Source organism: Lithobates pipiens, unplaced genomic scaffold, assembly GCF_037356315.1.
Source record: "Lithobates pipiens isolate NorthernLeopardFrog02 unplaced genomic scaffold, aLitPip1_a1.2 Scaffold_23, whole genome shotgun sequence".
Taxonomy (NCBI): Eukaryota; Metazoa; Chordata; class Amphibia; order Anura; family Ranidae; genus Lithobates; species Lithobates pipiens.
In genome coordinates, this window is record NW_027507785.1 from 164105453 (window position 1) to 164131505 (window position 26053).

Below are 26053 nucleotides of genomic sequence, written 5' to 3' on the forward strand. Positions count from 1 at the left end.
TCTCGCAGCTCCGCCGCTGTCATTCGGCGAAGCTGCGATGACGTCACTCCCGCGCATGCGAACGGGAGCCGAGACGCGCGGCATCTTCGTCATCGAGGATGCCACGCTCAGTGCGCCTGCATGCGCCGTAGACAGCGGTGCCCGTCTTCGGGCAAATATCTCCTAAACTGTATAGGTTTGGGAGATATTTCTTGGACCTACAGGTAAGCCTTAATCTAGTCTTACCTGTAGGTCAAAGTGGTTTGTAAGAGTTTACAACCACTTTAACAGTGTTCTTGATGGTGGAGATGGGCAAGAAAGTGGTTTTTCTGTCTCCGTAATTTTTATTGATTTTTCAAAAGAATAATAGAAAATGACAAAATGCAAGACTAACTATAAAATCATTGTATATATCCGTCTCATTCTGGAAATATAGCTGGGAGAACTAGAGAAGAAAAGTACCCCAGAGTTGCTATGTGTAAGAATCACAAAATGTATGCCCCTCATCAAATAGAACAAAGGTGTATGTGTGTGTGTGTGTGTGTGTATGTGTGTATGGGTCCAAACCCTGGTGGTTTTCTTTGCTGCAACTACCCCCAGGTCATGACACTCAGGATTGCACCACCAAGGGTTAGCTGGAACAGAACAGCTATGATGTGTGGAACCTGTACACAAAAGGAGCCCACAGGGTGCTGTTCCTGAAAACATCACAGGAGCCTCACTTTGTATTCCTCTCCAGATCCCTCAGTCATGATGCAAGCATTGGACTGCCTGTTGGTTCTTGTCCACATATGATGCTTCGCCTCGAGGACTGAAAGAACTGCAATCTAGTGAATGAAAGGGAAAGGCCAGGGACAGTACGGCTAGGGGGAGACGGACTAATTTAAAGTTAGATTTTGTTCTGACAGAAAATTAGGTGGGTTGTATCTGACTTTTGCTATAGCTTCTACAGAACTGTGTGTGCAGTGAAATAAAAGTAAGCAATTTCAGTACAGGTGAGTAGCCTGTACGACTGAAGGTAAGGTTGGAGTTCAGCTTAGGGGCATGGCTGCATTAAAACAGACTATCCATTTTAAATGAACCTGCAGCAATTTAGTGTATTAAAAAAAATTCCCCCTTTTATTACTAGTCAGTGATTGCTGAACGATGTTTAATTCATTATGGTATATTTAGCACCTTACCCTAAAACAAAATGCACCTGATTTTATTTTTTAACGCATTGCACAGCTGGTACACATCTATGCTTTGGGTTGGCATCTAAAACACACAGCCAATCTAGCGTTTAATGCAGTAAAACTTGCATCAGTGTAAATGGGCCCTAAGATCAGGCAGATTTGGTTATGGTTAATGTCAGTCCTATCCTGGTACAATCTGAATTTTGTATTATGGCAGACGAAAAAAAGTGTTCTTATATTTTAGAGTTATACTTTGATTTAAGACTTAGAGCCGGTTCACACAGGGGCGACTCAGATCCAACTTCAAGTCGCCCCAAGTCACCTCAGGTCGCACAACATGTAGAAATCAATGTAAGTGAATGAGAGCTGTCTTAATGCACACTACTGAAGTCGCTCCGACTTCAGAAAAGGTTCCTGTACTACTTCAATCCGACTTGTAGGCAACTGGTACCCATTGATTTCAATAGAGGTCGCCTCCAAGTCGGATCTCCGTCTGTATTTCCGTTCTCTCAGAATTATCAGCTCTCAAAAGGAGTCCCCCCCCCCCCCCCCCCCGAGAGAGCTCATTCTCTGATTGATTGGCCACGGCAAGTCGCCTGGCCTGGGACGACTTAAAGTAGTGTTGTAAGTCGCGTCCAAGTCGTTGCCCCTGTGTGAACCGAGCCTAATTCTTCAACTTTTCTGGAAGAAGTGAGACTACTAATTCATTTAACTAGAAAATTAAACCTTCTTTTCTTGGTGTGAAATGATGTCACTTAACAAGACACTTGCATTATATTGTCTGAGATATTCCAGAGCAGACAGGATAATAACTTGCTGTTCTCCTTTTTTAGTGTCTCTGGGATTTTTCGATGATATCGTTATACCTCCAGAGTCCTTGCAGCAGCCAGCTAAATTGTATCCTTTACATAAAATGTATATGAATGTTTAAGTGTATTGCTTAAAAGATAACTAGTGCAATGCTAGGTGTGTAATGTGTGGTGATGGGCTATTCCATTTCTCCTTTAAAGCCTTTGATTAGTCATTTGACAGAACCCATCAAAATTTTTTACTTTGTCCATCATCTTTAACGTTTTGTAAATGTATTCATTAATTTTTAACCATAAATGCAATAGGGAGACTTGAAACATAAGTAGTAGGTTGATGACAAGCAGCAGTATATTTTGAAGAATGATGGGTCAGGTTAAATTTTAATAGGTGACTACAGTGTTTATCTAGAATCCTTCTAGGAGTTTGTGTGTGTGTGTGTGTGTGTGTGTGTGTGTGTGTGTGTGTGTGTATATATATATATATATGTATGTGTGTATGTATATATATATATATATATATATATATATATATATATATATATATAATGTATATCATACAGTATTACAACTAAAAAAAATAAAATAAAAAAAGGGAAAAATAAACCCCACAAGCAATGCACTCAAAAACCTAAGAAGAGCGATCCCAGGGAAATATGCCCACAACAAATTTAAGGAATCGCATCCAGGTGTGCAAAGTAAATTAGGTTAGAAGGGAATGTTGCCAATAAGAACAAATGCTGAAGTTTCTATATATGGTTTGCAGTTATATGTACATGGGGCAAACTATTTTCTTAAATTGTTGGCTCTACTTACTGCTTGGTTGTGCTACACATTGAGCTTTACTACTCCTTCTCATAAGGCTATAATTTAGCCTCTCCCTGTGTGGCAGATATCTCATCAGTTGGTAAAAAAAATGTAATTGGTGTCAAATATACAAATCTCTGTATTTGATGCAACACAATTAAAATATTGAAGCGCAATGTAAAAAATAGTGAGGTCACATCAACGGTTGTAATGGTCCTCTTTTAACAATAGCTCAAAATATACAGCGTTAATCACTTTTTACTTGATTTTCCCAGTGCTGTTTTTAAAACGGCACCTTGTCTTAATTTGGCTCCTGCCAGTCAGCTCCAGTGACAAGGGAGCTGGGGTCAGGGCAGAGTCCCACTGTCTGTGTCAATAGACACCACAGCGGGGCTCGGGGAATTAACCTGTATGAGTGCCACCAAGGGAAGCCATTTCCTATTGGGGGCACCAGCAAGAGAAGAGCCAGGAGCACTGGAGGGGGACCCAAGAAAAGGAGGCTCGAGATCACTCTGTGCAATTCTATTGCGCAGAGCAAGTTAGTATAGACATGCTTGTTTTAAAAAAAAAAAATTCCTTTACAACCACTTTAAGCTTTAAAGCAAAATCAATCAGACTTGTGATCCTGCAACAGAACTCTCATGTATGAGCGCTCCATAGAAGCACAATGAGAAGAAAAAGGCAAAAATAATACAATAAATTAATGTTATTTAAATATATTTTTAAAATCTCCTTTTCCCTATTAATGAAAGAAAATCATTGAATGCTCTGGATAACAGTTGTATTAACTGCATGAGTGTCAAACACAGATAAACATACACATTCTGAATTCTTGGTTTCAGCGGACAGTCCGCTCGTGTGTAGGCAAGTTGGACGGACTAAGTATGGCGCATGCTCAGAAAGGATTTACACGGCCGAAGGTTGCATTGCGGTGTATAGGACGTCGTTTTTCTAGTCCCGTCGTACGTGCTGTACACGTCATCGTGTGTGGTCAAGTCCGTTCATGCAAATTTTGAACGGACTGTCTGTCGGATTGTCTGACGAACTTAGTTGGCCAGACAATCCGCCCGTGTGTACGCGGCCCAACTCTTCCTTTCCCCTCTAGCCAGATGAGCATTTAACCCATATGGGGGGGGGGGGGGGCACTGCATGGTTGAATTTAACAGCAGCCTCGAGTGGAGTTTTAAATTGAAACGTAAACATTCTTTGAACAATTGAATTTCACTAGATTACAGAAATTGTGCTTATGATCTATTCTTTTAGACAGAAAGCCTTGTGTGTTTTGTGGATCTATTCAGATTTTCTCCAGGTTGTATTAGGGAAATTTGCAAAAGATTTTTTTTTTCTTCTAGAACATAACGGTAAAAAGACTGATGGTGGCTAATTATATATATATATATATATATATATATATATATATATATATATATTTATTTATTTATTTATTTATTTATTTATTTATTTATTTATTTTTTTTTTTTATGTGTGTGTGTATATATATTATACACACACTCACGCTATCTCACAAAAGTACACCCCTCTCATTTTTGTAAATATTTTATTATATCTTTTCATGTGACAATACTGAAGAAATGATACTTTGCTACAATGTAAAGTAGTGAGTTTACAGCTTGTATAACAGTGTAAATTTGCTGTCCCCTCAAAATAACTCCACACACAGCCATTAATGTCTAAACGGCTGGCAACAAAAAACACACCTAAGTGAATATGTCCAAATTTGGCCCAAAGTGTCAATATTTTGTGTGCCCACTTTCATTTTCCAGTGCTGCCTTAACCCACTTGGGCATGGAGTTCACTACAGCTTCACAGGTTGCCACTGGAGTCCTCTTCCTCTCCTCCATGACGACATCACAGAGCTGGTGGATGTGAGATACCTTGCACTACACCACCTTCCATTTTGAGGATGCCCCACAGATGCTCAACAGGGTTTAGGTCTGGAGATGAGCTTGGCCAGTCCATCACCTTTACCCTTGGCTTCTTTAGCAAGGCAATGGTCATCTTGGAGGTGTGTTTGGGGTTATCATGTTGGAATACTGCCCTGCAGCCCAGTCTCCGAAGGGAGGGGATCATGCTCTGCTACAGCATGTCACAGACTACATGACATGGTTCCAGTAATCCATGTCCTTAGTCTGCTTGTCTTCAGCAAACTGTTTGTGGGCTTTCTTGTGGATCATATTTTTAGAAGAGGCTTCCTTCTGGGACTACAGCCATGCAGACCAATTTGATGCAGTGTGCGGTGTCTGGTCTGAGCACTGACAGGCTGACCCGCCCCCCACCCCTTTACCCTCTGCAGCTGGCAGCATTCGTACGTCTTTTTCCTAAAGACAATCTCTGGATATGACACCGAGCACATGCACCCAACTTCTTTGGTCAACCATGGCAAGGCCTGTTCTGAGTGGAACCTGTTCTGTTAAACTGCTGTATGGTCTTGACCACCGTGCTGCAGCTTTGTTCAGGGTATTGGCAATCTTCTTATAGCCTAGGCCATCTTTATATAGAGCAACAGTTCTTTTTTTCAGATTTTTTTTTTAGTTCTTTTGTCTTGAGGTGCCATGTTGAACTTCCAGTGACCAGTATGAGAGAGTGATAACGCCAAATTTAACACACCTGCTCCCCATTTACACCAGAGACCTTGTAACACCAAGTCGCATGACACCAAGGAGGGAAAATGGCTAATTGGGCCCAATTTGGACATTTTCACTTAGGGGTATACTCACTTTTGTTGCCAGCGGTTTACATATTAATGGCTGTGTGTTTTAATTTATTTTGAGGGTACCACAAATTTACACTGTTATACAAGCTGTACACTCAATACTTTACATTGTAGCAAAGTGTCATTTATTCAGTGTTGTCACATGACGAGATATAAAAAAAAATATATTTACAAAAACGTGAGGGTACTCACTTTTGTGAGATACTGTGTGTGTGTGTATGTATATATGTATGTATGTATGTATGTATATGTGTGTGTATATAGCTGTGTTCAGAATTAAGCAATCACATTCAAACTCATGTTAAGTACACACCTGCCATCATTTTAAAGTGCCTCTGATGAACCCCAAATAAAGTTCAGCTGTTCTAGTAGGTCTTTCCTGACATTTTTTAGCCTCATCCTACAGCAAAAGCCATGGTCCGCAGAGAGCTTCCAAAGTATCAGCGCAATCTCATTGTTTAAAAGGTGTTTGTCAAAAGGGTACAAAAGAATTTCCAAGCATTGGTTATACCATGGAACACAGTGAAACAGTCATCAAGTGGAGAAAATATAAATATGGCACAGCAGTGGCTGCTGTCCAAAAAACTGGATGCCCCCCCCCCCCAAATTGATGAAAGGACTAGAAGAAAAACGGTCAGGGAAGGCTGCCAGGAGGCCTACAGTAACATTAAAGCAGCTGCAGGAATATCTAGAAAGTACTGGCTGTGTGGTACATATGACCACAATCTCCCATATTCTTCATAGGGTTGGGCTATGGGTTAGAGTGGCAAGGCGGAAGCCTTTTCTTACAAAGGAAAATATCCAAGCCCAACTAAATTTTGCAAAAACACATCTGAAGTCTCGCAAAAACATGTGGGAAAATGTTATGGTCGGATGAAGCCAAGGTTGAACTTTTTGGCCATAATTCCAAAAGATATGTTTGGTGCAAAAACACTGCACACACCATACCCACAGTGAAGCATTGTGGTGGCAGCATCATGCTCTAGGGCTATTTTTCTTCAGCTAGAACAGGGAGGTGCCTTAGTCAAGGTAGTGGGGATTATGAACAGTTCCAAATACCAGTCATGGCCCAGACCTGAATCCGATTGAAAATCTGTGGGGTGATCTGAAGAGGGCTGTGCAGAGGAGATGCCCTTGCAATTTTAACAGGGGTGTGTAGACGTTTTATATCCACTGTGTATAAAAAAAAAAAAAAAGTATGTTTTGATTTAATCATTGATCAAGGTTGTCACTTGCCTCTGATTGACGTTCCCCTAGCACTTGTACAGGGGATGGATTGATAGTGCCAACCAAAAACATAAATGTATTTTATTGGGATTTTATGTGATAGACCAAAACACAGTGGCACATAATTGTAAAGTGGAAAGAAAACGATAAATGGTTTTCCATTTTTTTTTTTCAAATATATGTTTGGCGTGCATTTGTATTCAGCCCCCCCTAAGCCAATACTTTTGTAGAACCACCTTTCGCTGCAGCTCTTTTTGGGAATGTCTCTACCAGCTTTGCCTATCTAGAGTGAAATTTTGGCACATTCTTCTTTGCAAAGTAGCTGAAGCCATGTCGAATTGGATGGAGAGCATCTGTGAACAGCAATTTTCAAGTCTTGACATAGATTATCAATTGGATTTAGGTCTGGACTTTGACTGGGCCATTCTAAGCCCTTGTACACATGGTCGGAGAATCCGTCGGAATGTGTCCTATCGGACCGTGTTGTCGGATAATCCGACTGTGTGTGGTATGCATCGGACTGATTCCATCAAATATCCGTCGGACCCAATTTTCCATCTTGTTGGAAATATTTTCCGTCAAACTGATCCGATCGGACATACTCCGATCATGTGTAGAGAATTCCGATCGGACAAAGTGCCACGCATGCTCAGATCAAATTCCTACACCAAAGCTATTGGCTACTAGCCTGAACGTAGTCCTGTCGTAACAAAATAACGTCATCACGTTCTGAACGATCGGATTCTCCGACAAGTTGGACCGACCGTGTGTATGCAACAGTTTCGGACACAATCCGTCGGACAAAATCCAACGGATTTGGTTGGCAGAATGTCCGACCGTGTGTACAGGGGCTAACACATGAATGTGCTTTTTGATCTAAACCATTCAGTTGTAGTTCTGGCTGTATGTTTAGGGTCGTGGTCCTGCTGGAAGGCGAACCTCCACCCAAGTCTGAAGTCTTTTGCGGAGTCTACCAGGTTTTCATCTAAGAATGCCCTGTATTTGGCTCCATCCATCTTCCCATCAATGTGTTTTAATACTCAAAGCAAACCACCCCCATCCATCCATATCTCCACGCTTTATTTTGCTGAGAAATCACATTGAAACACCCCCAGGCATTTCTAGCTTCAGTGATTTTGAATAAGGGCAGATACAGTGTGCCGATGGGGTGGGAATACCGTGAATGGCGTAATTGTCGAATCACTTGGGCCAGGTGTTCGATAGCCATGGCGAACAGTAGCCTCTGAACTTTCCCAGTTAGCCGTGACTTTTGCAGAGGGGTTCAAGTAAAGGGACATTATTTTAGCTAATAATTTTAGGACCCATCCCTATCTGTTGCAGGGATAGGTGGAGAAAAGGCCAGCTGACCCAGCCGAAGTCCTCCTTGGCATCAGACATGTGGTAACGTGTTTACGCTGAACACAAGAGATTTTGTGAAGTGTTTTTGTGTTCAAATGTCATTTGTCCTGACCCTGTTTACGTCAGTGATGAGGCTGAGCAGGTTTGGGTATGGGAATACGAAACAGAAGAAGGAGCTCATGATCTGTACATGGATATTGGAGAAGATATCAGATTCCGTGTCGTAGACGAGACCTTCATAGATACATCACCTACTGGACCAAGCTCTGCAGATCCTTCATCACCCACAGATACTGTAGAGACACAACGCAAGGAGGCGCCATACACATTAGTGGTATGTGCAATTATTCTGAAAATATCATAGACAGAATGTTTTAACCACTTCAGCCCTGGAAGGTTTTGCCCCCTTAATGACCAGGCCATTTTTGCGATACGGCATTGCGTTACTTTAGCTGACAACTGTGTGATGCTGTACCCAAGTAAAATTGTCCTTTTTTTTTTTTTTTCCCCCACAAATAGAGCTTTCTTTTGGTGATATTTGATCACTTGTGCGCTTTTTATTTTTTGCGCTATACAAACAAAAAAAAAGTAAATTTTGAAAATTAAAATTTCTTCATCAATATGTATTCTGCTACATATTTTTGGTAACCCCCCCCCCCCCCCCCAATAAGCGTAGATTGATTGGTTTGCGCAAACGTTATATGGTCTACAAACTATGAGATTTAAGACTCATTTATTATTTACTAGTAATGGTGTTGATCAGTGATTTTTAGCGGGACTGCGACATTGTGGTGGATAACTCGGACACCTAACTGACATTTTTAACGCTTTTTTTTTGTTTTTGTTTTTTTTGTGGAACCAGTGACATTACAGTGATAAAGGGCTAAAAATATGATCTTGTACTAATGACACTGGCAGAGAAGGGATTAACATCAGGGGCGATCAAGGGGTTAACTGTGTTCCCTGGGTGTGTTTACTAGCTGTATGGTGGATGGGCTGCCTGGGATAACAGATCTAATTTTCCTGCTCAGCAGAAAGGCAATCTCAGTGTATTCCCTTGTTAGAACAGGGATCAGCCAAAATTAAACAAGGCAGATCTCCTTTCTATCTCTGCGGGGAATGATCACGGGCTGCCGGCAGACATTAAGTCCACCGGACCCGCTGATTGGCCAGCGGGGGAGCCAATCGGCACATATGCCCACAGAAGCTAGTTCACGAACCACCATACCAGTACGGTGATTCACGGAGCCACCTTGCCGCAGTATAACTGCGGCGAGTAGTTGGCAAGTGGTTAAAGTGCAAATATTAATTTCTATATTGCATTTTTAATATTTCTAGCCTACTAGTAATTTAATGGTCTTTACCCACTTGCCAACCAGCCGCCATCGTTGTACTGTGGCAAGGTGGCAAGATCCCACGAATCGCTGTAGCTGTACGTCTGCTCAGGATCTAGCTTTTTTGGACACGCGTGCTCCCATTGGCCAGCGGAGGAGCCAAGCAGCGGGTCTGTATTTGCGGACGAAGCTAAGCGGGGCAATAACTTCTCTGCAGGATGTGAAAACCTTTCAAGTAGATCTGAACAAATGAATGGGGTGGGCAACTACATGGCAAATGAGATTTAATGTGAAAAAATTTAAAATAATGCATTTGGGTGGCAAAAATAGGAATGAAATCTACTCACTGGGGGGAGAACCACTGCTGGAATCAAGGATGGAAAGGGACCTGGGGGTCCTAGTAAATAATGGGCTCAGCTATGGCATGCAATGCCAGGCTGCTGCTAAAAAAGCAAACAGAATATTGACATGCATTAAAAAGGGGATTAACTCAAAAGATAAAGCAGTAATTCTCCCACTCTACAAGACTCTGGTCTGCTCTGGCCGCACCTGGAGCATGCTGTCCAGTTCTGGGCACCAGTCCTCAGGAAGGATGTGCTACAAATGGAGCCAGTACAGAGAACAGCAACAAAACGAATAAAGGGACTGGAAGATATTATTTATGAAGAAAGGTTATGAGCACTAAACTTATTCTCTCTGGAGAAGAGACGCTTGAGAGGGGAATAATTTCAATTTATAAATACCGTACTGGTGACCCCACAATAGGAATACATTTTTTCTGCGGAAGGGAGTTTAATAAGACACGTGGCCACTCATTAAAATTAGAAGAAAAGAGCTTTAACTTTAAACTGCATAGAGGGTTTTTTACTGTAAGAGCGACAAGGATGTGGAATTCCCTTCCACAGGTGGTGGTTTCAGCAGGGAGCATTGATAGTTTCAAGAAACTTATAGTGAGGCAAAAAAGTATTTAGTCAGTCACCAATTGTGCAAGTTCTCCCACTTAAAAAGATGAGAGAGACCTGTAATTGTCATCATAGGTATACCTCAACTATGAGAGACAAAATGTGGAAACAAATCCAGACAATCACATTGTCTGATTTTTGAAAGAATTTATTTGCAAATTATGGTGGAAAATAAGTATTTTGTCAATAGCAAAAGTTCATCTCAATACTTTGTTGGCAATGATAGAGGTCAAACGTTTTCTGTAAGTCTTCACAAGGTTGTCACACACTGTTGCTGGTATCTTGGCCCATTCCTCCACGCAAATCTCCTCTAGAGCAGTGATGTTTTGGGGCGGTCGCTAGGCAACACGGACTTTCTGCACCCTCCAAAGGTTTTTTTATGGGGTTGAGATCTGGAGACTGGCTAGGCCACTCCAGGACCTTGAAATGCTTCTTACGAAGCCACTCCTTCGATGCACGGGCGGTGTGTTTGGGATCATTGTCATGCTGAAAGACCCAGCCATGTTTCATCTTCAATGCCCTTGCTGATGGGATGAGGTTTGCACTCAAAATCTCACGATACATGGGCCCCATTCATTCTTTCATGTACACGGATCAGTCGTCCTGTTCCCTTTGCAGAGAAACGGCTCCAAAACATGATGTTGCCACCACCATGCTTCAGTAGGTATGGTGTTCTTTGGTTGCAACTCAGCATTCCCTCTCCTCCAAACATGACAAGTTGTATTTCTACCAAACAGTTCTACTTTGGTTTCATCTGACCATATGACATTCTTACAATTTTCTTCTGGATCATCCAAATGCTCTCTAGCAAACCTCAGATGGGCCCAGACATGTACTGGCTTAAGCAGGGGGACACGTCTGGCACTGCAGGACCTGAGTCCCTGGCGGCGTAGTGTGTTACTGATTGTAGCCTTTGTTACATTTGTAACAAGTAATCAGTGGTGTCTTCCATTTTCTAATTATTGCTCACACAGTTGATTTCTTCACACCAAGCTGCTTGCCTTTTGCAGATTCACTCTTCCCAGCCTGATGCAGGTCTAAAATTTTGTTTCTGGTGTCCTTTAACAGCTCTTTGGTCTTCACCATAGTGGAGTTTGGAGTGTGACTGTTTGAGGTTGTGGACAGGTGTCTTTTATAAGGTGTCTTTTATACTGATAACAAGTTCAAACAGGCGCCATTAAGGCTGAATTCACACTTATGCATTTAGTGCTTTTTGCATTTTGCAGATTTGCCCTACAGCCCATTTAACATGGTTTCCTATGGAACACGTTCTATAGTACAAATCTGCAAAATGTACAAAAAATGCATAGGTGTGAATACAGGTAATGAGTGGAGGACAGAGGGGCCTCTTAAAGAAGAAGATACAGGTCTGTGAGAGCCAGAAATCTTGCTTGTTTGTAGGTGACCAAATACTTATTTTACACCATAATTTGCAAATAAATTCTTTCAAAAATCAGACTGTCTGGATTTGTTTCCACATTTTGTCTCTCATAGTTGAGGTATACCTATGATGACAATTACAGGCCTCTCATCTTTTTTAAGTGGGAGGACTTGCAAAATTAGTGGCTGACTAAATACGTTTTTGCCCCACAGTATATAAGCACCTGAATGACCACAACATACAGGGATATACAATGTAATACTGTCATAAAATTACACATAGGTTGTAATTGTGTCTCTTTCTTTATCGTACATCATGGGACACAGAGGAGGGGTTATATAGGAAGTAAACTTCCTCAGTTGGGTATACCAGTGTGAACACCTGAAGGTGGCCCATAACCCATTAAGTAATTACTTAAGGCTCTGTGTCCCATGATGTACGATAAAGAAGACACAAGTCCATCAAGTCCAACCTATGTGTCTAATTTTATGTCAGTATTACATTGTATATCCTTGTATGTTGTGGTCATTCAGGTGCTTATAGGAGCTCTAGGAGGGATCCATGCTGGATTTAAAAAACCTCCACAACCGGATCCATTGACGCCACTGCGGTCACAGGATGATACCCGGGCCTTGCATAGAAGAACGAGGTTCTGTCTGTAATGCTTCCCTGAGGGCTGGACCCTAGGAACCAGGACTTTTTTTTTTTTTTTGTGGTCTTGCTACATTACGGTAAAGTTGTCCTGAGGGGTGCTTTACAGGTCCAAAGGAGTGGAACCCCTATTAAAAGGGACCTGATCTTTGAAGGTTTAACAATGCTGCCCGCTGTGATGAGTGAAGTTTGGATCTGTCTGTTTTCAGCAGTATCCTGCAGCGAGGATAAGTAAGAGGAGAAGCCTATGAACTGTAAAAAGTAATATATATATATATATATATATATATATATATATATATATATATATATATATATATATATATAATATTACTCTGCCTTTAAAAATGTCTTCTCTAGAGGGAGTATATTGCACTTACCTTGTACAATACCTTTTTCAGCAGCTCTGTGTCCGACTATAGCAGCGGGTGTGGCTCCAGCAGCCAGAAGGGGGTTCTTAATTGAACAGATGGTGTTCCTCTTCTGAGGGATCTAAAGGGGGTACAGCAGTAGTTTATAAAACAACCATTTGCATTTCACTGCTCACATAAATTCCCTTCCCCCCCCCCCCCTCCTGGAGAGGTGCGGTAACAGCTTCCACTGTTTGTATTATCAGACTTGCCCTTGTTGAGTTTGGACAAGCATTCAGCCCCTATAAAGCATTGCAGACTGTGAAAGTCTGGTGTCCATCGCGGTCAGCGATGCCTCCTCCCCTTCAGGTCTGCATTTGCGGACTAGTGTATTTAAAAAAAGGGGGGGGGCATGGCTCCACAGATAGGCAGATACACTGGGGAGGAAGACGCTGAGGATGCCTAATCAGGCTCTCACCTGAGGCTTAACACAGACGCTCTCAGTTCATATGCTGAAGACAGAAGTCTGTCACACTAAGGGACACAGGAGCGCTGGGCATGTAAAGGTGTGTAAGCAGACATTTCCATTACAGGAAATATTATGGTTACTCAGCATTAAAGGCTGATCCTTATGGTGTCATTGTTTTTTGCTAAAACTATTGTTCAGCAAATACCATCTTTTTTTTTTTTTCTTAAAGTGCCTCTGCTTTTATGCTTGGCACTATGACTTCCAGAGCTACCACAAAGGTATCAAGGATTCCACCCCTATGCGCTGAGAACTCCAGTTGTGCCTCCACACTGTCATCCTCTCTGGAGATACTTGACATGGCAAGCCAGGGTGAGTCATTGGAAGCAATTGGTGGTACAACTTCTTCTCACACTTCAGCCCCTGCATACGTCACTGAAGATGCATTTTCCTCTGCCCTGCAAGGCTTAGAAGAGGATTAGCGGCTTTAATCACATCCTCCATCCAAGAGGATAGAAAGCGTGCTAGATCCCCCTCCCCACATCATACCTCTTTTTTTCCAAGAGAACAGTGGGCACATGATCACCCTCAGGTGATCACAGGGGAAAAACAAGCCGAATTTTCCTCTGGGAAGGAAACAGTTGATGAACCTTATGCAAACTCGCAATCTGACAGATTGATGTTACAAACTCTTATGCCCCATACGCATGGTCGGACATTCCGACCACAAAATGCGTCAGCTTTTTTCTGCCGGATTTTGGCCGAAACTTGTCTTGCATACACACGGTCGCACAAAGTTGTCAGAAAATCTGATAGTTCGGAACGAGGTGACTTACAAAATGTACGACGGGACTACGTAGAGGCCAGTAGCTAATAGCTTTCGTCTCCAATCTTTTCTGAGCATGCGTGGCAATTTGTGTGTCGGAATTCTCTACACATGATTGGAAAAAGTCTGATCGGATTTTGTTTTGGGAAAATTTTAGATCCAGCTCTCAAACTTTTTCCATTGGAAATTCCGACAGAAAGAGTCCAATAGAGCCCACACGATCGGATTTTCCAACAACATAAACCGATCGGACTTTTTCCATCGGAATATCCGACCGTGTGTCTGGGGCATTACTGAGATGGTTCATTACATTTTTTATGCTACTCCTAACAGAGTCAGCTGAAAGTTTGGTCCTTTCCTTGGTTTAAAAAAAAAAACAAAAAAAAAAAACTTTACCATCCAAATAAGCATTTTTCCCCAGTTGTCTTCCAGGACAGCCCCTGAGAGATGGAGTCCCTCCCATCGTTACCTTCAGGTCCCTGGTCGGTCAGTCATTTGTTTCCTCCGTCGGAGGAACATGTTGCCAGGAACCAGGAGGACTACATCTCTCAGAGGCTGCCTAAAGAGGGTGAACCTGCGCTGGGGGACTGGGTCCTGTCAGGCAGGTTCTCTGCTAGTCCGTTTTTTCTTTTTTAGGGCTCGGGTACCGTCCAGCATTGTAGGAGCCGACCCGCTCCCTTCCTCTCTCCAGGTGGCCAGCGTCAGGGTGATGCTCGTTCCCCCTGAGAGCAGTGCGGCAGCCTGTGTCCTCCTCTGCTCTCTGCGCTGATAGCGGTGGGGGTCGGTGATGCCGTTGCGTCATTACCGGCGGAACTGCGTCATCCCTGTGTGCTGAAACTTCCGGTTCCGGGTCTCTGAAGGCACAGGGAGGAAGAGGAAAGCCCACGCTGTGCCTGTACTATCCCGCCAGCGTCCAGCTGCACTGGACTAGCGGCGGGATCCGGATCTCAAGGGGGACCATGGAGGCTAATCCCCAGGATGCTCCGGTGGAGGCAGGCACCAGTCAAAACCAGGTAGGCTGCTGGGCACGTCATTACACTGGTGGTTGGTGGTAGTGTTAAGGCTGGGACTTGTAGTACACCAGGGCGGTGTTTACTTTACAGGTCGGGTGATTGTGTCTGGTGGTGGTACAGCACAGGTGTTCTCTAGCATATTAAGTCTAATTACTAAGGATGCCCTCTTTTCTGTTTCAGATTAAGGAAGCCCCAAGGGAAGATAAATCTGGCTGCAAAAAATGTCCAAACTGTGGAAATAGGTTATCTTCGGGTTCTGATAAAGCCTTATGCAAGCAGTGTATTGCAGGCATTCTTAAAACAGAGGCAGATTCTCCCCTGGTTTAAGTTCCTTGGCTCCTTTAAAGAGGAAATGGCTTCAAATTTTAAATCCCTTTGTGATTTGATTATGGACGTAGGTTCAGCTGTTTACACCACTAAGGCAACCACAATCTCCTCCTCACCATGCCTTACGACACCTAGTTCAGGGGAGCCCCGTATAGTCAGGGAGCATAGCCCCGCATTAGTTAGTCCTGAATCCTCTGACGTTGATTCGGATCAGGATGAGGATCAGGCTGTAGCTAACAAAGGTGCAAAGTATAAGCTTTCTCTTGAGGAGGTAAAGGAGCTTTTGAGCTCCATTTATGATACGCTGGAAATTTATGAAAAAGAGACTCAATTATCCAGGCATGATTTAATGTATGAGGCTCTGGGGAAGAGGAAGGCAAAGGTTTTTCCCATACATAAGGTACTTTCTGATCTGGTTCTTAAGGAGTGGTCTGAACCAGACAAAAAGTCTTCTTTCCCAATTCCTTAAAAAGAAGGTTCCCTTTTGACGAGAGCCCAGAGGCAGTCTGAAATAACAATCCAAAACTAGATGCACCTCTTTCCAAGGTCTCAAAGCAATCTGACTTAGCCTTCAAAGACATGGGTCACCTAAAGGATCCAATGGATAGAAGGACAGATGTGGTCCTAAAGAGGGCCTGGGATGCCTCCATGGCTGGGTTAAAACCGGCTCTAGCCACATCTTGTGTGGCTAGAAATTTGGAGTTCTGGCTATCACAGCTGCAAGAGCATCTAAAAGCAGGCACTCCTAGGGCTTAGCTATTAAAGACCTTTCCTATGCTCTTTAAGGCTGCGAGTTTCATCTCTGATGCCTCCACTAAGTGAAATTTACGGCTAAAACAGCCTCACATTCAGTGGCAGCTAGGAGAGCGGTGTGGATGAAGACATGGGGTGGCGACACGGCATCCAAATCTCGCTTGTCTAGTGTCCTGTTTACAGGGGATTTGGTCTTTGGCCCTGAAATAGATACTGCCTTAGAAAGGACGGCAGACGGGAAGAAGACTTTTTCCCATCAAAAAGAAAAATTTTTAAAGAATTTTTCGTCCCTTTAAGGAACCCACCAAAGGGGAGGAGTTCAAGCCTAAAAAGCACTGGACAGGTCAAATAGGAAGGGAAAAGGGGGCTTACTTTTTAGCCGCCCCAGTCAGGTCCCTAAGCCCCAGTGACGTCAGGCTCCCTGTGGGGGGAAGGTTATCGAGCTTTCTTCCGCAATGGGAGAAGATAACCTCAAACAAGTTTGTTTTAAACATAATAAAGGGTATGCGCTAGAGTTTCACAGCTACCCACCCTCAAAATTTCTTGTAACAAAGCTCCCGAGCCATTCAGAGAAGGCCAGGGCTTTACCTTTGTTGATAGGGGAAATGGTGGATCAAGAGGTATTGACACCAGTCCCCGTTCAGGAGCAGGGGGACGGTTTTTACTCTCATATATTTGTGGTAAAAAAGCCGTCCGGGAAGTTCAGACTGATTATGAAACTCCGTCCTCTGAATCTCTCCATCCGGTACAAGAAGTTTCGGATGGAGTCGATCTATTCAATAAGGAATCTCCTCCAAGAAGGGGTATTTATGGCTACCCTGGATTTAAGGGACGCCTATCTGCATATACCTATAAGGAAGGAATGCCAGAAAATTATTTGCATGGCTATTCAGATTTAAAGATTTATCATTTTCAGTGCAGAGCTCTCCCATTCGGACTGTCAGCCTCCCCTAGAATCTTTACCAAAGTTCTCGGGGAAGCACTAGTTCCGTTAAGGCTTCAGTCGGTCTCGATCATTCCATATCTAGATGACTTATTACTGATGGCCCACTTGGAGAAAAAGCTCTCTCAGGACTTGTTTAACACAGCTCAGTCTAGGACAGCTGGGATGGATTATCAATCAGGAAAAGTCCAAGACTGTTTCTACTCAGGAAATCCTATACCTAGGCTACAAAGTCAGCTCAGTGGAGCAAACGATAGATTTTGAACCTGTGGCGCAGAATCTCTTTTCTCCAAACCTCTTCCAAGTGCACAGTAAGAGAGATCATGTCAGTGCTAGGCCTTATGACGGCAGCCATTCCAGCTGTGCAATGGGCCAGGTTCCATCAAAGAGACCTTCAGGGTTTCTTGCTAGATCACTTGAAGGGCAAGGAGTTGCAGGAAGAGGTATCAATTCTCAGAAGAATAAAGCAGTCCCTCTGGTGGTGGAAGGACGCAGGGAACCTAAACAAGGGGGTTCTCTGGGTCTTGCCTATCACCTCTACTCTGACCACAGATGCGAGCAGTTGGGGTTGGGGAGCTCATCTCAACTCAGACTGGGCCCAGGGCCAGTGGACTCAGGAGGAGAGGCTCCTCTCCTCCAATTGGAAGGCGTTAGCGGCAATCCTCAGGGCTATGTTGGCCTTCCAGACCTTGCTACAGGGTCATCATCTACAGGTCCGCTCAGACAATATGACGGCTGTAGCGTATCTAAACAAACAAGGAGGTACCGGAAGTCCTCATTTGATATCAGTGGCCAGACACATTTTTCAGTGGGCAGAGTCCAATCTAAAATCCATTTCTGCGATTCATTTGAAGGGGGAGATGAACTGCACTGCGGACTTCTTGAGTCGACGACAAGTTTCGAATCAAGAATGGTCGCTACATCCAGAAGTTTTCAATCTGATAGTAACTCACTGGGGAAGGCCAGTAGTGGATCTTTTTGCAAACAGGTCGAATGCAAAAGTCCCAAATTTTTGCTCTCTATGCCCAGGGGATCAGATCATCCCTTGGCAGTAGATGCTTTACAAACTCCATGGTCTTTCAACCTGGCATATGCGTTTCCACCTCTCCACCTTATCCCGAGGGTTCTAGCAAAGTTCCTTGCGGAGGAGACTTGCTTAATCCTTGTGGCACCATATTGGCCCAAAAGGCCATGGTTTACAACGCTGCTACAGCTGTCGGACCAGCCTCCACTGAGACTTCCCTGCAGACGAGATCTCCTTTCGCAGGGACCTCTTTTTCACCCTCAGGTAACCTTGTTGAGCCTCTCGGCGTGGTTACTGAGGAGGAAATCTTGAGAAGGAAGGGTCTGACGGATAAGGTGATCCAGACCCTGTTACAGAGTAGAAAACCAACTACCAGGGCTATATATAGGAAAGTCTGGAGAAAATTCAATAGTTGGTTGGACAATTGTGGGAGGAAGGGCATGCACACAGCTGATATCCTTCAATTCTTACACAAGGGGTTAACCCCTAGTACTATCAAGGTTAAGATAGCTGCCTTAAGTGTATACTTAGACGGTTGCAGGAAGATCCTTTCATTTCTAGATTTTGTAAAGCAATCTCTAGACGTAAGCCAGTCAGTCAACCAAATTCCTTCCTGGGATTTAGCTGTCGTTCTGAAAGCGTTCTTAGGATCTCCTTTCGAACCTATATCAGAGTCCTCGCTTAGATTGGTCACGTTCAAGACAGTCCTGTTGGTAGCAATCACTTCAGCCCGCAGGGTTAGTGAGATGCAAGCTTTTTCTATAAGAGAACCGTTCCTACAGATCTTGGAAGATAGAGTGATTCTAAAAACAGACCCTGGGTTCTTGCCAAAAGTGGCATCTAAATTTCACAGGTCGCAGGACATCGTCCTTCCTTCTTTCTGTCAGAATGCGTCAAATAAGGAGGAAACTTTTCATTTGTTGGATATTAAACGTATTTTAGAATAAGGTAACAAGTCCGTTTAGAATCTCAGATTCCCTCTTCGTCCTTTTTTTCAGGTCAATGCAAAGGACAGAAGGCCTCAAAAGCCACCATAGCTAGGTGGATCAGGTTAGCTATTACAGAGGGTTATAGAGCAATGAACAAGGACCCTCCTGGGGGTTTTAGGGCCCATTCCACAAGGGCATTGGCGGCTTCCTGGGAAGAAAGGGCTGGTGCTACCCCAGAGCAAATTTGGAAAGCAGCCACGTGGTCAAGCTTTTCCACCTTTACAAAACATTATCGACTGGATCTAATGTCCAGTCAGGATCAGGCTTTTGGGAGGAAAGTCCTCCAGGCCGTGGTCCCACCCTAATCTGGTGAGTACTTGGGGATCCTCTCAGGGGCTGTCCTGGAAGACAACTGGGGAAAACTGGAGTTAGTACTCACCGGTAACTCCTTTTCCAGTGGTCTTCCAGGACAGCACGATTCCACCCTTTATTTTTTTCACAAGCTTAATACAATAATGATATTGTTTGTTGTGGTTATGTTGTTGTTTCTTACAGTTCCATCCTTCGGTTCCTGGTAAACGACTGACCAGGGACCTGAAGGTCCGCCTTTTGAACTGATTGGCAATTTGTTTCCGATAACGATGGGAGGGACTCCATCTCTCAGGGGCTGTCCTGGAAGACCACTGGAAAAGGAGTTACCGATGAGTACTAACTCCATTTTCTTCCCTCCAAAGTGTTTCTCGGTTCTCTACCATGGAGAAAAAATTCACAAAGAATGTAGAAGCTGCTATTTCTAGCATCAAAAAAGATGCATAAATGCTTAAGGATCCAACAGATAAGAAGTTGGAATTTTTAGTTAAAATCCTCCTACCAAGTGTGCTATGTTTTGCCATAGATACCATAAGACACCACCAAGCGTCCCGCCTTACGCTTGTGTTAAAACGTATGCGTAGGACCCTGTGGTTAAAAAGTTGGTTAGCCGAAGCATCTTGCAAAAAGGTGTCTGAATAGTTTCCCTTTTCATTGGGGGAAGATTTGGTCAAATGCATCCAAATGATTTCTTGCAGGAAAGGTACTCTTTATTTAAACTGACTCCTTCCCCCGCACCAGGGGCAGCTGCCTCTAGGCAGTGTTGACGGCCTACACCATCCGATTCTAAGAGGAGAAAACATTCAGCCCCTGTATACATGATTGAAAATGCATTTTTTTTTCCTCCGCCCTGCAGGGCCTAGAAGGAAAATTGGTGACTTTAACCGCATCCGCTATCCAAGGATGGGAAGCGTGTAAGATCCCCCTCCCCCACCTCAGATCCCTTATCAAGGGAACAGTGGGTAGAGGATGAAGGGGTTACCCTCGGGTTGATCAGGAAGAAAGGCAAACCGATTACTCCTCTGCGAAGGAGACAACTGGAGTTGAACCTTTTTTCAGCCTCGCAATCTGGTACAAATCTTAGAGATGATTCGTGCCTCTTACAAGCTACCTCTAGTAGTCAGCTGATAGTTCTGTTTTTCTTAGGATCCTTTAAAACCTTCACTGCCTAAGTAATTAAGGCTCTGTGTCCCATGATGTACTCAAAGAAAAGGATTTTACAGGTAAGCTGTAATGAAAAGCCTATTTTTTCATCCTCGCTAAAAATCACTGATCGCTGCCATTACTAATTTTAAAAAAAGCCATATATTTATCCCTTTATTTTGTAGACAAATTTTTATTTTATTTTTTACTAAAAATATGTAGCAGAATATATATTGGCCTAAACTGATGAATACATTTTATTTTTTTATACATTTTTCTTTTTTTTTTGGAAATGTTTTATAGCAGAAAGTAAGTTATTTTTTTTTTTTTTTTCAAAATTGTCGCTTTTTTTTTGTTTATAACGACAAAAATAAAAACCCCAAAGGTGATCAAATACCACCAAAAAGCTTTCATGTGATAATACTGAATAAATTACACTTTGCTACAATGTAAAATTGTGAGTGTACAGCTTGTATAACAGTAAATTTACTGTCCCCTCAAAATAACTCAACACTGGCAACAAAAGTGAGTACACCCCAAGTGAAAATGTCCAAATTGGACCCAATTAGCCATTTTCTCTCCTCAGTGTCATGTGACTCGTGCACGTGCTCAGCGTCATATCTAGAGGTTGTCTTCGGGAAATAGACATATGAATGCTACCGGAATTGCTGCAGAGGTTGAAAGGGTGTGGGGGTCAGCCTGTCTGTGCTCAAGCCATACGTTGCATTAAATTGGTCTGTCGTCCCAGAAGGAAGCCTATTCTAAAGATTATGCACAAGAAAGCCCACAGTTTGCTGAAGACAGACTAAGGACATGGATTACTGGAACCACTGTGGTCTCCTGAGACCAGGATAAACTTATTTGGTTCAGATGGTGTCAAGCGTGTGTCGCGGCAACCAGGTGAGGAGTGCAAAGACAGATGTGTCTTGCCTACAGTCAAGCATTGTGGTGGGAGTTTCTGGGGCTGCATGAGTGCTGCCAGCACTGGGGAGCATCAGTTCATTGAGGGAACCATGAATGCTAACATGTACTGTGATATACTGAAGCAGAACATGATCCCCTCCCTTCGGAGACTGGGCCGCAGGGCAGTATTCCAACATAATGCACCTAAACACACTTCCAAGATGACGACTGCCCTGTAAAAGAAGCTGAGGGTAAAGGTAATATACTTTATTATAAAAAAATAAAAAATGGTGGGCTCACAAAATATTGACACGTTGGGTCCAATTTGGACATTTTCACTTAGAGGTGTAATCACTTCTTGTTGCCAGCTGTTTAGACAATAATGGCTGTGTGTTGAGTTATTTTGAGGGAACAGCAAATTTACAGTGTTATACAAGCTGTACACTTATGTACATTGTAGCAAAGTGTAATTTCTTCAGTGTTGTCACATGAAAAGATATAATAAAGTGTTTACTATATATATATATATATATATATATATATATATATATATATATATATATATATATATATATATATATATATATATATATATATTATAGTAGTTTTTTTATTCATAGAGCGAAAACACACAGGGACAGGCTTTGCAGTGACTGATCGATGTGATGGCCTCTAAATGGCTATCACAGCGATCAAGTGACCCGGACCGGGAGTTCCGTGTCCTGATTGTTCATACAGGGCCCGGGGGTTACCAGTGAGTCCCCGGTCTCTACTCTAGGGGCGCTCTCCCAGCATAAAGACAGATATGCATATATGTGGCCCCACAGAAAAAGTGCCCAATCCAGAGAGGCTGCATGTATGCATACTTTCAGGGTAGGGTTAAGCATGTTTTTTATGAAAATTTTTAGTGACTTATTTTTCAAGATACATATATCTCTAGTTTTCCACAGTCTTAAATTTAGTTAATGAAAGTGGTTAACTGTTTGTTACCTCCTAGGGTTCCATAAGTGAGCCAGGCCTGGGCCTTCTTTCCTGGTGGACCAACAACTAAACAATCAGGAAGTGGCACTTGTATAAAAGTACTCAAAGTTAAGAACACGATGGCATCTCTCATGTGGGCAAAGAAGTCTTCTCCAACCAAGACACTGAGGAAAACACTTTGTATTTGTAGCACTTTCATCCAAGGTGTGGATGTACACAAGACTTTAAAAATATGAATGTTTGTTTTTTGTTTTTTTTGTTTTTTTTTTGAAGTGTGGGGTGGAAATAAAATTATGTGCAAACCATCAGTCTTCCTGCTGTATATTAGATTTATTTTTTTATTTTATTAAATACCAACAGGTGAACTAAAAACTTTTGTCGTTTAGATCGAACAAGGAAAAATCTTACTTTTAACAGTAAAGTCTATAAAAATGCATGTATAAACTCACAGCAGCTGTGAAACCTCTAGCAAGGTTTTATCAAACATATAAATGCTTTTGTTGTTATAAAAAAGTTAATTAACTTACGCTCATATTGAAAAATAGTTCCCGAGGGGAGGGAGAGCGGGGAGCCGGCTGTGCTGCACCCGAAGAAGCTATGTGGGTTGCCATGGATACAACATATGGTCATATCCATGGCAACCCACACAGCTTCATCAGGTGCATGCTGCTCCTCTGAGCGATTGCCGGTCTCTCTCCTGACCTCCAACGCCTGTCAGCTTCATGCTGCCAGCATGCCCGGCTCCCAGCTCTCCCTGCCCTCATAACATACAGTACATCGGCACAGGGTGAGGCAATAAAGCAGAGTGAAGGCAAAAATTGGTGGGGCCTGTACCAAGGTCTGCTGGAGGAGGATGTGTATGTCAAAGGGTTCAAAATTGTGTTGGACACTCATGATGACACCTTTTTGGAGCATCTCACTGCATAAGTGTACAAGGTAGTATCAAAAAGTTTTGTAACATGCCAACAGATGGCAGCACAAGGCTGGGCTCAGTCACAGGGAGCATCGACCTTTACAAGTCATTGTGCCAAAAGATATTGTCCTTTAGCACCAGTTGCGCAACTAGTGATATACATTTTGACCATGTGCCTTACAGCGTCTATTTCATCATGAACAGCAAGTTAGAACAAACGTAAAATTTTGTGTTAAGCTGGGCAAATCTGCCACAGACATTTGACGTGATTCGGCAAGTACAAGGCGTTGCTGCAATAAGTCGTTTTGAGTGGCACAGAAGAACTCCACTGGAAGACGATGATAGATCAGGAAGACCTTCAACAAGCTCGACCCCTGAAAACATTGAAACCATTCAGCAACTTGTCCATGATGATCGTCCGATCACAATCCACAACATTGCTGCCATTGTTGGTGTGCGTTACAGAACAGTCCAGGCAATCCTCACATGTGATTTGAACGTGCGCCATGTTGCTGCCAAGTTCGTTCCCGTGGCACGTTGACGGAGGTCTTGGCAGACTTCAATGCAGCCTGGGGACAACTCAAACTTAAAACACCTCGAACGACTCATTACAGCATTTTTGCAGAATTTCACATTTGCTCTTTGTTCTAACTTGCCCATGATGAAATGGCAGATGTGGTAACACACATGATCAGAACAGCACCAGTTGCACAGCTCCCGATGTACACAGGACAATGTCTTTTGGCACACTGACTTATGAAAGTTGGTGCTCCTTGTGATTGTGCACACTGCTATCTGTTGGTGTGTTACAAAACTAGTCTCAAAACTATATATATATTAAAAATCTTATTTAATAAAAAAGTTGCACTTCTTTGCTTTTCTTGTACAGATTGTTCAAAAACCTTAGTCAAACAATCCAAGGAATGGTTGCATTTCTAGTTATGAAGTTTTTGGCTGAAAACATCTTACTGCGATAGTGGGAGTATTACTATACTGGCACTTTTTTGGTAACACGTTAATATAATGCCATTCGGATGCAGTACTTGCGTATCAGTTGGATGTGCACGATTACACTAAGCCACTGCATGAAGATGGTCCGGAGATGATTTACATATACCCTCTACTGTATGCAGGGTCATCTTTAATATTGACAGGACCCTGGGCAAACATTTTCTTGGGCCTCCCCACCAAGGGGACATAGAGTATGGCTCAGTCCTGCTCCCTCCTCACTGACTGTGATTGACAGCAGTGGCAGCCAACGGTGTCTGAGCAAAAAAAAAAAGTAAGAGAACTGGCAGAGAAGAAGCTCTTGTGCACATTGCTGGATCACGACCGGGCACAAGTATTGGGGCTGGGTGCTGCACACTAAATGTATTTTTTTTTTTTTTACCTTCATGCATAGAATGCATGAAGGTACAAAAAAATCTTCACCCCCAGCCACTTAGGCTAAAATAAGACTTGGACATCCACATGTAAGAAATTACAATATATAGGAACACTGCTCTGCAGTGAAAAATTTTGGATGCTCCCACATTTAGGTCTATTGTACATCTGCAGCATTTAATTGGTTCTCACCTGATCTGTGGTACAATTACAGACGGGTGGGACGGCTCTTGTTCTGGAAAGACGTCATAGGATGTTGTCCTATTCTTGATGTGCAGCACAGCAATCAGTGGTGAGCTGTGTCCCTTTTTAGTTCCCATTAGTGCAGCCTATCGGCGTTCACCAATGCAGCCCATCAGTGACACCTCATCGGTGCAGCCTCATCAGACCATCCACAGGCAGCCAGTTTATTTGCACATTGCATTGGGGAGAAGGACCTACCTGACAGACAGCTCACTCCACATCCGATCTGCACTCTAGGTATCCCAGTGCTGCCGCTCCCACTCCAAACCTGACCAGTTACTTAGCTGCACCTACAGCCTTTGCCTTCTCCCGACCATACAGACTGCATCGGGGTGGACTCAGTCAGTGGCGATCTCAGGCTTGCCCCCTCCCCTGCTTTCTGTGGACTACCACTGCCTCAATGACCGTGGCATCGTGGGACACGGGGCAGCCCCCAATGTAAAGACCGTGTGGGCTCCAGAGGCAGCTGTTTCAGGACCCAAAACAATGACTGGGCCCGGGGAAGCTGCTCCCTTTGTGCAACATAAAGACGGCCCTGTCTGCACCTAATGCATCCCTGCACTTTACACCTAGCACACCTGAACATGGCACAACCCTATACTATGAACGTGGAGCATCTCTGCACGTGGCGCACCCCTGCACATAGCACACCTCTGCAAACAGTGCACCCCTCAACCCTGCACGTAGCACACCCATAAACATTGTAACGCACCCTTCAACTCTGCACATAGCACACCCCTCAACCCTGGACTCTATACATAGTGTACCTCTGCACTCTATACCTAGGGTACCCATGAACGCTGCACTCTGTACATAGTGGACCCCTCAATCCTGCACTCTGTACATGTAGTGCACCTTTCAACTACGCACTCTTTATGTAGTGTGTCCCTTAAATCTGCATATGGCAACCCCTTTACTCTGCTCCCCTAAATCCTGCATGTAGCTCAACTCTGCACATAGCGTACTCCTTAACCCTGCACTCTGTACATAGTGCACCCCTGAATCCTGCACTATGTACAAAGTGCACCCCTCAACCCTGCACTCTGTACATAGCGCAATTTTCAACTATGCA

General features: G+C 43.3%; 1 protein-coding gene across 2 annotated transcripts in view; it reads left to right on the forward strand.

Moving 5' to 3' along the window:
- Positions 1–22750, forward strand: part of POLR3H (RNA polymerase III subunit H) — a 73974-nt gene extending 51224 nt beyond the window's left edge. For both annotated transcript variants that reach the window (XM_077452534.1, XM_077452535.1), the window contains 3 exons: positions 1988–2051; positions 8214–8421; positions 22459–22750. In XM_077452534.1, the coding sequence (XP_077308660.1) occupies positions 1988–2051; positions 8214–8421; positions 22459–22512 (326 nt within the window). In that variant the 3' untranslated portion in view covers positions 22513–22750. The remainder of the gene's footprint in view (positions 1–1987; positions 2052–8213; positions 8422–22458) is intronic.
- The last annotated feature ends 3303 nt before the right edge of the window (positions 22751–26053 follow it).